The 14,702-nt window shown below is 43.4% G+C and overlaps 1 protein-coding gene across 1 annotated transcript in view; it reads left to right on the top strand.

Moving 5' to 3' along the window:
• Positions 1 to 643: 643 nt before the first annotated feature.
• Positions 644 to 14,702, top strand: part of MAML2 (mastermind like transcriptional coactivator 2) — a 374,517-nt gene continuing 360,458 nt past the window's right edge. Inside the window, exon 1 of the mRNA XM_039470741.2 lies at positions 644 to 2,496. Within this exon, the coding sequence (XP_039326675.2) occupies positions 1,981 to 2,496 (516 nt within the window). The 5' untranslated portion in view covers positions 644 to 1,980. The remainder of the gene's footprint in view (positions 2,497 to 14,702) is intronic.

Below are 14,702 nucleotides of genomic sequence, written 5' to 3'. Positions count from 1 at the left end.
GAACTGGTATCGATAATTGCATCATCCTCATAAAATATTCTGTTTATCCCAACTGATTTGCCTGTAATCATCCAGACTCACTTATCCAGAGACACGCAAACGGGCAGGCAGGTAGATGAACGCTACACCTGCCTGCCCTTTAGGAGCTAGCTAACAGTGTGATTTCCTCTCGTCTCCACCTGCAGCCGTCTCCGCCCTCAACACACACATTCATATCTTCCTAATTCTATTAACGAACATTTCTTCGGTTGCTCACACAGCTCGCGCTAGGGTGCTCCATGGTGTCATTCACAATATATTGAAAAATGAAAATGATAATCCTCAGTGGGGCGTAATGTAGGGTTGAAAGGGAAAACACATTCCTGGCCCGGAATTTCTTAAACGTTTAAAGCTGGTGAAATGGTTGTGTAGAGATTGGGGAATTTCCCCAGCCTTCCCCACTTAACTGAGCCTGAAGCTGAGCTGAGCGGGGAGAGCTGCTGAGATGCGCAGGCTTTGGGATTTACCTCTTCAGCCACTGGGAGGCCCTCTGCGTTCCCCTTTCCCCGGTGCCTGGCTGCGATTACTCACTCGCGCAGTGGCACCAGCCTTCCACCAGGGAGCCTCGCACGAGCTCTCCCGCCCTCTCCCCGTCCCCCCACCCCCATCTGCAGCCTGCTGGCTCTCTCTTTCTCCCTCTCTGTCTCACTCTCTCTCTTTCTCTCCCTCTCCTGTCGGAGCACAATGAAAGCCTGTGTATCGCCGTGACTCCGGGCGGGAGCCAGTGTCAGCAAAGCGGCTAACAACAGACGAGAAAGAGAAAGGAAAATACAAGCTACTTTTTTTTTTTTCCATCTATAAAGCGGAGCAAATACGAGAGATAGAACCACATTGCTTTTTGCGAGTCCAGACCCTCAGATCCACTGGCCGGGGATGGAATGTACAAAAGTGGACAGAAAAGTGGCTGGACATGACTCGGTGCAATTTGCTGGAAGTTTGTAAGTTTGACCATCGTTTGTAAATTACTCTCGGAAGAGTTTGTCTCTCTTGATACTGTATTAGAATAGAGCCGGGGTGAGGAATAGAAACGTAAGCGGGAAAGAAAAAAAAAAAATGTGTTGAAGGATCTCTCTCAGTGGCTAGCGACTTAAGATTGCTTTTCATTTAAGGCTAGGAAACCTTAGAGGGAGTGAGGATTTTACCGGTGATTGGATTAGCTGAAGAAAACAGCATGGTCCAAAAGTCCAATTACTGACATTGCGAACAGTTGAAAAGCTGCCTCCCTCTTTTGGGAGAAGACAACATCCTACAGTACCCCAAAGAGGAGAAAACACCGGAGCGAAAGGAAAGGGGAGAAAAATTAAAAGCCAAAAGACAGTCTCCCTTGATTTTTGCACATTTTGAACAGTGACTTAAAAATCTTCTCAACCAGCACTGTTTTTTATTTTTTATTAAACCTGAGGAAAAGTCAAGGCTGCCGGTTACATAGACATGGTAGAAATGTGTTTCTCTGCAGAAACATCCCCATAAAGAATTGTCCGAAACAACTAGCTGAGGGGGAGTTCTCTCTACTAATACCTCCCTCAGTTCCTTTTGCTGTGTGTTTGTTTCTTGCTGGACGATCCCTGAATTCTTGATCTAACCCCCAGATCGTGTGTTTACACAGTACCTAGTGGCTCTTGTCAGCTTGGTGGGGGGAAACATCCACCAACTCTGTCCAACTTCTCCAGAACTGTCAAATGCAATTAGAGTAAGTTAATCAGGGTTTGTTTCCAACTTATCCTCCCCCCATTTGGTTTCTATTCTTTCTCCCCACCCTCTTTTTACTAACTCCCCTCCCCCACACCTTCTCCACGGCTCCCCGACAACCTCTGAAGACCTCTATTCATGTGGCCCTGAACACTGAGCTCACATTGTCAAAAACAGACTTGGCTGCAATAGCCGGCAGTCGCTTCTTTCCACCTCACCATCCCAGAGGCAGCAATCATTGTGTCCAGTAAGATGGGGGACACAGCGCCCCCGCAGGCCCCCGCAGGAGGGCTAGGGGGGGCCTCTGGGGCGGGGCTCCTTGGAGGGGGCTCCGTCACCCCGAGAGTGCACAGTGCTATCGTGGAGCGCCTCAGGGCTCGAATCGCTGTCTGCCGCCAACACCACCTGAGCTGTGAAGGACGCTATGAACGAGGTAGGGCGGAGAGCTCAGACCGGGAAAGAGAGAGCACCTTGCAGCTCCTGAGCCTTGTACAGCATGGCCAGGGGGCAAGGAAGGCTGGCAAACACACCAAGGCCACCGCCACTGCCGCCACCACTACAGCCCCTCCACCGCCCCCTGCTGCCCCTCCTGCGGCCTCCCAAGCAGCAGCAGCAACAGCAGCCCCACCGCCCCCACCAGACTATCACCATCACCACCAGCAGCACCTGCTGAACAGTAGCAATAATGGTGGCAGTAGTGGGATAAACGGAGAGCAGCAGCCACCCGCTTCAACCCACGGGGACCAGAGGAACTCAGCCCTGATTGCGGTAAGCACCTGGCTTTCTCATGGTTCTGGCTGTGGTCCTGTGGCCTTTTGTGAGGGTAGAGGTTGCTTTGGCCTAAGGTAGACTGGATGGCAGTGAAAAAGGCCAAGATGTCACCTGACTACCTCAAAGGCCACTGGGTTTGTTGTTTGGGTAGTTTCATGCGCCTCCTCATCATGTTCTGTTGGTGCTCACACCTGGGTTTTCCTTCACTTGTAGGGTATTCCTTAACTGGTAAGAAGCCTGAGTTTTCCTGAGGCTCTCTAGGGTCCACGGCTTGTAAAAGAAGAGGCTACCAGCTGGCAAGAGCTGAGCCACGGAGGAAGCTTCTATCTCATGGGTCCTCCAGCTTTGGCTAGCCAGCTCTGATTAGGCCCCCAAGCCATTTTTCAGCCCCAAAGCTTTAATCAGCTCAGCTGACTTTTATCAAAGCCTTTTTCAACTTGCCTGGTTTTCTCTCTCCCTCTTGAAGTGACCCCTTCTTCTTGGCTTAAGAGAACCTAAGTGGTGAGCTGTAACACAGAGCAAATTCCCTGAATGTCCCTTCAGCCACAAACAAAATTTGGAGAAAATATCCCAAAGACAGACGAGGGAGGCACTGTTTTTTGAAGAGGCCTACTCTCTGATTCATTGTAGATGTCCTAACCCCTAAGCCACATCTCGATTCTTTTCCCAAACACTCTAATCCAGTCCAGTAGTTAGAGGAGTGAGCCGGCACCAAGCAGCTATTTGCACAGATCATCACCCTAGGAACTACCTTGTCTTCAGCCACTCCTGGTTGACAGGATATCAAACCCTAAAGTTCCAATTAAGTTTCTGGCCTGGAAGTTCTTCCCCAGAGGTGCAGACACACCCCATCCCAGAGGAGTATCCCTTGGATCATTGATTCTCAGTGCCAGTCCTGATCAGGTGATTGCCTGCTGTGTGCAGGCTTCCCCTGAAGCTGCTGGGCCAGTGGCCTCTGGGTGGAAGGTGGAACCCTGCCCTGTGGCCCTGCAGGCTTCCTCTCTTTTGGAGCTCCATGGAGCTTCTGGATTCTGTGTCTGCTCCAGTTTACCCAGGTCAGTCCTAGCAAAAGCAACAGGAAATGGCCATGCAAGCCCCAGAGTACTCAAAAAAGCCCAAAGGAGCTGGTGCTACTGTGTCTAACTCCTCCTCCAAAGGAGCCTGATATTGAGCTCTAGGGAGAGGACATCCTCTGGCCAGGTGCACAGGATGGCTCTTTCTGGCTTCCCTTAATCCCTGGCCTGGGTCTGTGGTGATGAAGATGCTGGGAATGTCTGGGGAGCAGGATGGTGCTTTGCTCCCCAACCCTAAGCATATTTACTTGGGCTACCTAGAAATGAGACTCCTTGAGGCCAGCTCCAGCTGTAAAATAACTACCAACAGTTAAAACTGCACAGGGTTTACAGTTTTACCGTTGAATAGCATTAGCTGGTGGGATTATATTAGAGCTTCAAAGCCTAATATCCTTTTTCTACCACCTGCTCTATTCCTCTTTCTCCCTGGAATTCCCTAGGAAGTAATGGGAGGTTGTTTTGTGAAAAAAGAGATGTTAGGGTAAAGAGGGGGGTTAAAGAATCGCCCGAATGGAGAGAAGAATGAGGTTTGTATGTATGTGTGTGTCACCAGCATCTGCAGCCAAAAGTATCTAAATGCCTTGATTGTCCCCAGTAAATTTATAATCTGTCTGCAAGTCTCCCAATAATGCGGCTTTGTGCGCTTCAGTCTCCTGGTAAGTGTCTCTGGGGATGGAGCTGCAAGTGAGGCACCCAGCCCAACCCTGAGTGGAGAAGACTGATCTCTGCCGTCTGCCAAGACTGGAGGGGCTATGAAGAGCCAGAGTGGGCTTTCCTGGTGGCCTTCAGAGCCCAGCCTCTGCAGGAAAGGTGGCATGTCTGCCTGTGGCCTTGTTCTTTTGAGTGTCCGCTTTTGTTCAACTTGGAAGTAAGCTAAGGCAGCCTTTTTTTCCTAGGGTGTTTCATGATGGGAAATGAAACTAACTTTAGTGGTCGTTGTAAATTTACAGTAGCAATACTCATGCTGGGAGGGAAGTGAGGGAGCAGTGTCTGGCCCTTCCCAACTGAAAGCTGACTGCTGTAGAAGCCAGATCTAGCTGCTGTGCTACCCCTGGCCTAAGAGGGAATCCGTTTTCTGTCTTCCATCCACCAGCATCTCCTGAGCCATTCACTTAGAGGAGCTTCCTCTCCAGGTGTAGTGATGATGTGGAGAGGTACAGTGTAAGTTAGGAGGGCAAGGGACAGTGTATTTCTAGTAGTTGCTTTTCATTGAAAATATGTGGCATTACACGGGTTGTTGGAAATTCCCTCTCCATTTTAGCTTCTAAATTTGGCACGTTGTTACTCAGCACCATACTCAGAGATGGTGATGCAAGCGTTGTATTAACCTGATAACATTGTGTCCAAAGGGAGGCCTGGGCATTTGGAAGTGACTCACCAAGCCCATTACATCGGCAGGTCTCACTTTACTTGGGCTGCTCTTACTTTCAGATATGCTATTAATTTAAAAAGGACCTTTGCGCAGGGTGAGTGTCAGAATTTTTTCTTAATTTTATTGCTACTGTGTCCATAACCAGATTTATGTGGCTTGGGTGTGTAGAATGTATAACTTTAATAGTTAATTTGTATGCCATAAGTGGCCATAAATGTTCTTTGGAGAAAGGGAGAGAATATTGATTATTTAAAATCAAGTATGTGCCGTGTCCTCAGATGAAAGCTTTGTATCCTGCGTACCTTCTAGTACAATGACTTGAAGATGGTGGGTAGTTTTGTTGAATGAAGGTGAAAGGACAACTTCTGTTTGGTGGGATAATGTTGACTTTCGTGGGTGTTACACAGCAAGAAATATATAATGTCTGAATCCATTCAATAGCCTTAAGTTTCAAGAACAATGCAAGAATAACCTCCAAGCCAGTTCTAATTCTGTCCACATTGAGAGCCTAATTCCGCAGCCCTTACTCAGCCAGTTTCTTCATTTAGCTCAAGTACAAGTTCAGGGGAAGCCCCACTGCTGCACAGACTGCAGGAACAGGGCCTTTCAGAGGGCCCAGATTATAGGGCTTTGAGCAGATCTGCATTTCTAACCACTTGGAGCAGACTTTAGGCACTAACTCATTTTCTGGTGAAGTATGTTTGTATCTTTGAATGAACTGTGAAACTGAATAATTGCTGGTCTATGGAACAGTAAGGTTTAGAGCTTCTGTGGTACATTATTAATCTTCCCTTTTGCCTGAGACAAGCTCTTTTTCTGTTGCATAGATTGTGTTGCTAGGATGAGTAGATAAGTGGTTCCAAGGCATTTCTGGCTTCAGAGATTATCTTTTCTCCAACATCATGTGGAGGAAAGAAAGCAGTTCAGACAAGGAGCCTGCGTCCCTTGGTTTTTGTGCCTGCTGGATCACCACCTGGGTGACCTAAGAAAAGTCATTTAGCAGTCATCTGTGAAACAGAGAGGAAAATCATGCTGCCCCAGCTTGTGGAGACAAGCAAATGAATGTGTTTTTCTGACAAGCTTTAGAAAAAATAAGCACTGCTGAAATGCAATGCTAGTGTTAGTAGTAACAAACTTATTACTAGTAATAAAATTCTAAACAATGAATGATAATACCAGTTTTTCTGGGAGTTAAATATATACTCTGCTTTCAGTTATCTGTTTTAAATGATGAAATAGCTCCTATTGTAAATAGAGGGATTGGCGTTTCAAATTTAGTGCTGTCTAGATAAGACTGACATATCCGTATACTTAAATGTTCCTGAAGGTCCCAGGAAATCCTACTGCGATGCTGTGAAAGTCTTTGGCATCTTTGAATGCATCTACTTTACAGGCCTCTGCACCAACCTGGGAAGCTTTGGAAAGGTGTGTCCCCTAGAACATCTAAGGAATATCAGAAAAGTTGTTTACCCAAATGCATGGGAAAGTTAAATATTTTGTCAACAATATTCTAAAATGTTAATTGTTAGCTTAAGAAAGTCAAACAAGTTAAATCATTGCCAGAGTACCCTGGTTATTTTTAACTGATATTAATCAAGTTTCCAATTGACAATTAAAAAGTTGAGAGCTGTAAGTGGGAGGCCAGATCTGGGTGTCTATGGCTGTCTATGTGATAAATGTCCTCCCCAGAACAGTGATAGGAGTGTTCACATTATTTATGTTTGCAGCCATCAATTCCTTAAAAACTGACCTATTTTTGTTCTGTTTTCCAGAACAAATTAAAAGAAGGAGAACTCTTATCTATCTAGGACCTTCCTACAGTTTATTTCAAGTAAATATAATTATAAGATCTCACAAAGGCAAAAGGGTTCAAGTGGAGAGAAGAGTTAGTAAAATATTTTACCAAAAATTCACAAAAACCTTTCTTTGATATCAAGGTGCTATTACTATATAAACCAAGATATCTTGCTTAAGTTAATGTTTGTTTATAGAAGGCATCTGCTTTCTTTGAAATAATATTGGTAGATAACGTTCCTCAAATGTTTCTAAATCTTAATGTTTAATAACTTATGGCTTCTGTATTGTAAACATTTTTAAATACCAATATGTTTAAATACGGGCTTTCAAATGTTCTTAGACATAGCAATTACATATGACTAAAAGAGTGGCCATAATTAGTTGTTTTTGTTTTGGTTGCTGTTTGTGTTTAGTGCTGTTATTTAATCCAGGAAAGCCTGGAAGGGAATCTGAAAACAGTCATCCAGTTCTGCTACGCGTGGCAGCTAAGCCTTTCTCAATAAATTCTACTGCTCTCTTGTTCTTTAATTCAGACCCTTATGTATGTTTATGTTCATAGGCAGAGCAGTATTGAGTGAAAATAATTCTAAATTCTTTCTTTTGCATTTTCATGCTAATTTCTGTCACATTCCAGCAAGCTTCCTGGGAGAATAAAGAGAAATACGGCTAAATTCGTAGTCCCTGTTTACTTACAACCTAATGGAACGCAAGACCACTTCAATAAAGTAAGAGCAAAAGTACTAGCCAAGTAGAATGGACCAAAACTGATATGGAAAAATCAGGGGAAGAGAGGAACAAATATTTACTGAGTCCCAGAATGAGCAAGCCTTTTTTATTATATATTTCATGTAATGCCTGCAAAAAACACATGAGTAATCAACATTTGTCCCATTTTACAAATAAGGAAACTGAAGCTTAGAGTTAATGGAATAATTTAACGCACAGATTTTATAGTTAGACCCATATTCAGGTCCCTATATTATGCCTACTAGCTGTATGAATATTAGAAAATAATTTTGTTATTTTCTTGGCATCAGTATCTTCATCTGCAACATAAAGCTAAAGTTATTTAGCAAAACAGTCAGCAGAGTGCCTGATACATAGTAGGTGCTCAAAACATCACAACTGATAGTAGCTAGTAGTAGAGAGATTCAAATCTAGGAGAGATTACATAGGCGAAGGATAGCTATATGAGAACATGGGTCACCAGCAGGGCCTGGGAAGAGGGAGAAAATGTGAAAATGTGGGATTGGGGTTGCTGAGTGCAGGCATGTAAGTTAAGTGTTTGGGGAACAGAGAGCAGAGCCTGACTGAGTGTGGCTGGATGTGAGTAGCAAGAGGGATAAATGAGCTGGATCCACATCCTAGAGGCCCTGGAGGTCTGGTAAGAGCAAATCAGAAGCCCTGGAAAACGGTACAGCAAGGATGGCTCCGAGGAATCAGCAGCTGTGATGCAATAATAATCCTTCATATACTTGAAGACAAGTATTACATTTCCCCTCCAGCAGCCTCTTCCCATAGCGCATTGCCTAAGTGCTCTGTACTACCTATCTTCAAGTCCCTTGAGCTGCTTAATGCCTTGCTATTTACACACTTCTCCCATTCATGGTGAGTTATATACCACATGACATGGCCTTTGACACTAAAAGGAGATAGTTTCAAAGCACACTAGCTAGACGCAGAAGAGAAAGTAAAAGAAGCAGACCAGCTATACTGCTTTTTAGGTTCACTGGGCCCTCCAGTGCAAACAGGAATCGCCCTGTTGGTAGAAGTGTATATACTCTCTTGATGTGTAAATCAATCTTCCCAACCAATGAGTTTGCCTGTATACTAACGTGGAAAAGGTCTTCTCATTATTAAAAAAAAAAATGAACACAAATTCATGAGAGAGCATTATTACAGATGGTCTGTGCAATTATTTCCTTGCTTGTGATACAGATGTGTTACAAATATTTTATTTGCCTTAAGGTCCAGTTGGATACCAGTTTCCCCCATTTGGTTCTTGTTTACATGGCAAAGGTCAGGGACCCTAAGGAAAGATGACAAAGGAGAAAAGCCAACAGCTCCTTCCTCTCTGATTCATGGCATGATGCTTGGATGCTGGCCATAGTGAGTGGGCCATTGACCAGCTTCAGCCTTTGCCTACACATTTGTGAGGAACAGAGGTAAAAGAGCAAAAGCTATTCCACTTCCCTATAGAAGACATAAAGAGAGAAGTTCACATATTCTCCACAGGTTGAGGGGAACTAGAGAGCTGGACCCTAGCATAGCCAAATCATTGAAGAAATGGCTGTGAAAATGGGCAAATGACAATATTGACACACGCCACAGCTCTCCACAGGTCTTAATGTTTTCGCAAAGGTTTTACAGTCTTGCATCAAGGTTGTAGGAATGAGCCCTTTTTAGAGTTTGGGAAAATCATTAATTCAGCAAATTATCTTTGTACAGCTCTTCTGTGCCATGAACTGTGCCAGGAATACGTTGATGAACACTATAATATAGCCTCTGCCCTCTTGAATTTACAGTCTAGAAGGGAGGTGACTGGGTTTAGAAATAGAGCTGTAACAGTTGCCTTGCTTAAGGAGGCAAAAAAGTATAGCAGTTAAGAGCTTGAGATCTTAACTCTTAACTCGGAGGTGAGACAACCAGATTTCAAGTCCCCGGTCTACCACTTAGTTGCGTTTTCTTGGGTAGATCAGTTGAACTCTCTTGCCTGAGTTTTCTCAACTGTGAAATGGAGTGATAGTAATAGAACTAACTAGTTAGAGCTGTTGATTAATTGAAGCAATTGCCTAGCACCCCATAAAGGTTCAATAAATTTTAGCTGTTACTAATAGTGTGTGAAGTAACATACCTGAATCAGATTCATAGGTTTCCCAGCTCAGAATTCTGTTTCCAGTAATGCATCAGACATTTAGTGGAAGAGCATGGCTTTTCTCTTTAATGTTTACTTAAAATGGTTAGTGAAGAGTATCGTATTATCCAGTTCCCTCATAGTTGAGTATGGAGATATCACCTAGGATAGATTTACATCTCGCTTAAATGTTAAACAGTGTCCTTCTTGAGAATGGGAACAAGTAATACCTCTTCCAATCCTAGGATTCTGGGACTCCCAACCTAGGAGTTGAATAGAGTGAATGCCCACTTGACTCCTTACTTCTAGAATTCAGTGTGGGTTTCTATTCAGTTACCCAGCAAGTGTGGAGTGTGGGCTTAGTAGGTAAATGAGAAATTAAAACCATCCATTGAGAGTTTTGAATCATTGGAACTGAATACAAACTTACCAATTTAATTGAATTATTAATTGAAATTAATGAATAATTCTTAAGTGAATTCGGTCCTAGAGCCCCAAAGGTTTAGAAGCCCCCTACTGTGGAGATTTAAATTTATGCTTTTGAAAGCCAGATCCCTGGCTAAAGTTGCTAACTTACTGCATCTGCAAATGAATAGACAACACAGGTTCGCCCTTTCCAACCCTAACCAGGAGTCTGTTGAAATTTCCATGCCTTGATGTGGTTCTCACCTCAGAATCTCTTCTTTACTCAGTACCTCCTCAAGTGCGATTTTCCATGAAAACCTGAGGAAGATGTTGCCAAGGGTTAAAGCAAGTTTCAGTGAATGAAGTGACAGGATTAGAAAACAAATAGTCTCTGTTCTTTAGTTGATTATATTGGGCAACGGTGGATTTATTGTCCAAACACAGAGCAAAGAATATAGTCAAAAATTTTTATCTGTTTTTTTTTTTTTTCTTATTCCCCATGATTTAACCTTAGTTTCCTTCCCTTTCTTGATGGTAATAATGCTTAGGAAACGCAGTGTCAAATTTAGTTGGGTTGTTTTGTTGCTTCCTGAGTCATTCTGGCAGATTTGTACATTAACATGGAATCATTAACGTACAAATCATTAACGTACACGGAATCATTGCTTTAAAATTCCTCTTTTGTCAGAAATGTGGATGAGTTATATTTGTGATTCTTATCCAGCCCTCTAATAACTCTCACCCACATGAAGCCCAACATGTCAAATTCCTCATTGAACAACAGAATTCTTTTCAGGCTGCTCTCATAGGTTTCAATAGAAAGTTAATTACATGTCTGTTTCTTTCTTTTATTTATTTTTATTTATTTTTTTTACATGTCTGTTTCTAAGAAGATTTAGTTAAGGCAAGGTCTGCTACAACTTCTAATCACTTACCAGGAGTCTGTTGGATACACCGTATAATCTCTTAGAGTCTTGGTAACCAGGGTGCAAAGAAGTGGCTTCATTGAATATAGTATGTACTGTACTGTGTCATATGTAAAATGCTCATTTCTGGAGGTCTCTGGAATCTAAATTATCTAAAAATAAAAACATTCTCTAGCTAAGCAGCTGAGAAATGAGGGTTTTTGTTGTTGTTGTTGTTGATGTTTCTGTTCAGCAAAGTTTCTGATACTTGCTAAACCGGCTAAGGCTTGCATGTTTGATTGCCACACTGCACCACTTAATTTCAGACAGCACAAAGTATGTGCTAGTGTATATCCCATTTGGTCATTTCGCAGAGGTGTTAAAGTGCAAAGTGCAGGCATGAGAGTAAACAGGAAAGAGGGGCAGTCCTCCTGACAGAAACAACAGACAGAGACAACTGCTCCGTAAAGTTTGAGCCCAAGTCCTGGAGCCATTGCACCAAAGAGAGTTTCCTTTTCTCCCTTAGATTCTTTGCATCTGGATCTGTTTGCAGGCTCAGTCCCCCAGAGAGTGACTCTGAGCTGTCTTTGTGCTAAATTAAACATTAGTTTTCTCCTTGGGAACCTGATCTTCCATAGACTAGGCAACAATATCTTTCTGAGAGAGCTCCCAGCTAAGCATTTCCCTCAGGAAGACACTGGCTCAGGAGCCCTTTCACCTCTCTGGTCTGCTTAGCTAGTGTGAGTGTGTGTTGCATGGGAATTGTTTTGTCTAACCAGGTCTAGAAGCCCTTAAAGTGACGACTTGTACTTTAATCCTTGGTACAATGCTGGTGGACCCATGCTGGCTTAGCATAATACATGAAAACAGAGTAGCACCCAGATCGTGTAAGATTACAAGCACACATGGGAAGGAGTTCTCTTTGCTCACTACCTCCGAAATTCTGCACCAACAGCAATGAAAGAGAGTGAGTTGTAAAACAGAAGCCATCTTATTTCTAGCCTTCTCTCATCTCCTGCCCATCCCCCTGGAGGGCCAGTTCACATTAGTCTAAAAATAGGACACCATTCTGCAATTTATAGAGTTGTATGAACCCTTAGAGAGAAGACAGACCAAATCCTCTTTTCATAGATGAAGAAATTAAAGCTTTTTTTTTTTTTTTTTTTAGATGAAGCTCACTCTGTTACCCAGGCTGGAGTGCAGTGGCACAGTCTTGGCTCACTGCAACCTCTGCCTCCCAGGTTTGCATGATTCGCCTGCCTCAGCCTCCTAAATTGCTGAGATTACAGGCACCTGCTGGCACGCCCAGCTAACATTTTTCTTTTTTGTTTGTGTGTTTTTGGTAGAGACGGAGTTTCACCATGTTGGCCAGGATGGTCTCAAACTTCTGACCTCAACTGATTGACCCACCTTGACCTCCGAAAATGCTTGGATTACAGGTGTGAGGTAGCCTGTCTGGGCTTAAAGCTCATGTTTTTAAAAAAAGAGAAAGCCTCCAAGAACCCATAGCAATAGATCCTGGACTAGAACCCAAGATTTCCTGACATCTATTCCAGAGTATAAAAAGGAGTCATTTGATTAAGGATTTTTAATAAACTTATAAAAAGGAGCACAGTTAGGGGAAATTTGGGGGTTTTATTAATATTTTGGTAATAGGAGGAGCATGGAGTTTAAAGGCTGTGGTAGATTGTCTTGTTTGTTTGTTTGTTTTGAAACAGGGTCACCTAGCTGGAGTGCAGTGGCACAATCTCTGCTTACTGCAACCTCTGCCTCCTGTGCTCAAGTGATCCTCCCACCCTCAGCCTCCTGAGTAGTTGAGACTACCAGTACATGTCACCACCCTTGGCTAATTTTTGTGTTTTTTGTTGAGACAATGTTTTGCCATGTTGCCCAGGCTGTTCTCAAACTCCAGGGCTCAAAGAATCTGCCCACCTCAGCTTCCCAAGGTGCTGGATTCCAGGCATCAGCCACCTTGCCTTGTTGGTAGATTGCCTTTTTTTTTTTTTTTTTGAGATGGTGTTTTGCTCTTGTTACCCAGACTAGAGTGCAGTGATGCAAATCTCAACTCACAACAACCTCCGCCTTCCAGATTCAAGCCATTCTTCTGCCTCAGCCTCCTGCATAGGGATTACAGGCATGTGCCACCATGCCTGGCTAATTTTGTGTTATTTTTTAGTAGAGACAGGGTTTCACCACGTTAGTCAGGCTGGTCTCGATCCTGACCTCCGGTGATCCGCTCACCTCGGCCTCCCAAAGTGCTGGGATTACAGGCATGAGCCACCGTGCCCAGCCAGTAGATTGCTTTTCAAATGATCACAGTGATACCTTCCCCCCATATGTCCCTTTGTAATGTAACTTTGCTGCTCCTTACATCAAAACATGGATGCTCTTTCTACCTTGAATCTCAATTGGCCTCTTGACTTGCATTATCGAATAATATGTGACAGGAATGACATATGCTACTTCTGAGCATGGCCTTTATCAAGCCCTCTTAGAACACTGACCTGAGACCAATGTGTAAGGAAGCTGGCCTAGCTAACTGAGAGATGAGCATCCACATGCAGAGAACCAAGGTGCCCCTGACTCTAATCAGCACCAACTGCCCACACGTGACTGAGGCCATCTTGCACTCAGCCAATCTTCCAGCTCAGTGTGACCATGCAAGTGAACCCACGTGAAACCAGCAGAAGAATTGCTCAGTCAATCTGCAGAATAATGAGAAATACTGCATCACTGTTTTAAGTCACTAACTTTTGGGGTGGTTTGTAAGCAGCAAAGTCTAGCAGAATCAGAGCTAGAAAATTTTCGTGTGGAAAATGACTCTGTTTCATTAGCTGTGTTACCTTGGACTGGTTACTTAATGACTTTGAGCCTCATAATTCTGCTTTTCAGGATAATAGTAGTTGTCTCAAAAGGTAGTGAGGATTAAATGAGATAATACAGTTTATAAATGAGCCTACCGTTTTGTCTGGCACATGGCAGAGCTTAACCAACATTAGTTTTCCTGGTTTTTCTTTGTCTCTTCTCAGTGTTTTATAATTCAAGCTCACCCTTCATCAGTTCACGTCCACTTCACATGCATCAACACTCTCCTAGGCTTCCTCAGATCACGGTTCCTCGAAACAATTTTTTCCCTCCTGGATGATACTGTCGTTTCTCCTAACTACCAAATTTCCAGCATTCTTGTTACGCTCCATGGAACACATCTGCCTTCAGTAGTCTACCCTTAAAATAGAAAAGGGTTAACCTCATAAAGATGTCACTCCCCTTGTACTGTTATGCTGCCCTTGGGAGAGTCAAACAGCACAGCAAATATATATGGGCAATGTAATTGCATTCGATCTTCTAGGTCACAGAAGACTTTGTCAGCTGGTACAACGGACAGGGGGAAAAGTAAGCATATTCCCATCTTTAAGAGTACTGCCTCTAAACTCTGTCACTTTTTTTGACAGTGACAATTATTCTAAGAGCTTCATTTTTTCCATCTTACCCTTCATAATAAATAAAGGAGTGATACAGTCATACTATATTATACCTACTTACTGTACTTATTAGTAGCGATACTGTACGAGAGTACTGGTCAGGGGACTGGGTACTGAAGATCCTCGTGCAGACTCTAATACTAACTAGTAGGGCAATTTAGTCACGTCCTTTTACTTCCCTAGTATTTACTTTCCTTCTTGGAAAAACAGTAAGTGGCACTTGGTATTTGGCTTGGATCACTTTTAAGGCCTCTTTTGGTACGACACACTGTGCATCGTTCCCTGATACTTTGCTTTTGTTTCTCCAATTTCAGT

Source organism: Saimiri boliviensis, chromosome 6 (genome assembly GCF_048565385.1).
Source record: "Saimiri boliviensis isolate mSaiBol1 chromosome 6, mSaiBol1.pri, whole genome shotgun sequence".
NCBI classification, from domain to species: domain Eukaryota; kingdom Metazoa; phylum Chordata; class Mammalia; order Primates; family Cebidae; genus Saimiri; species Saimiri boliviensis.
The sequence above is the reverse complement of the archived record's forward strand: the minus strand, read 5'-3'. Positions and strand labels throughout refer to the sequence as shown.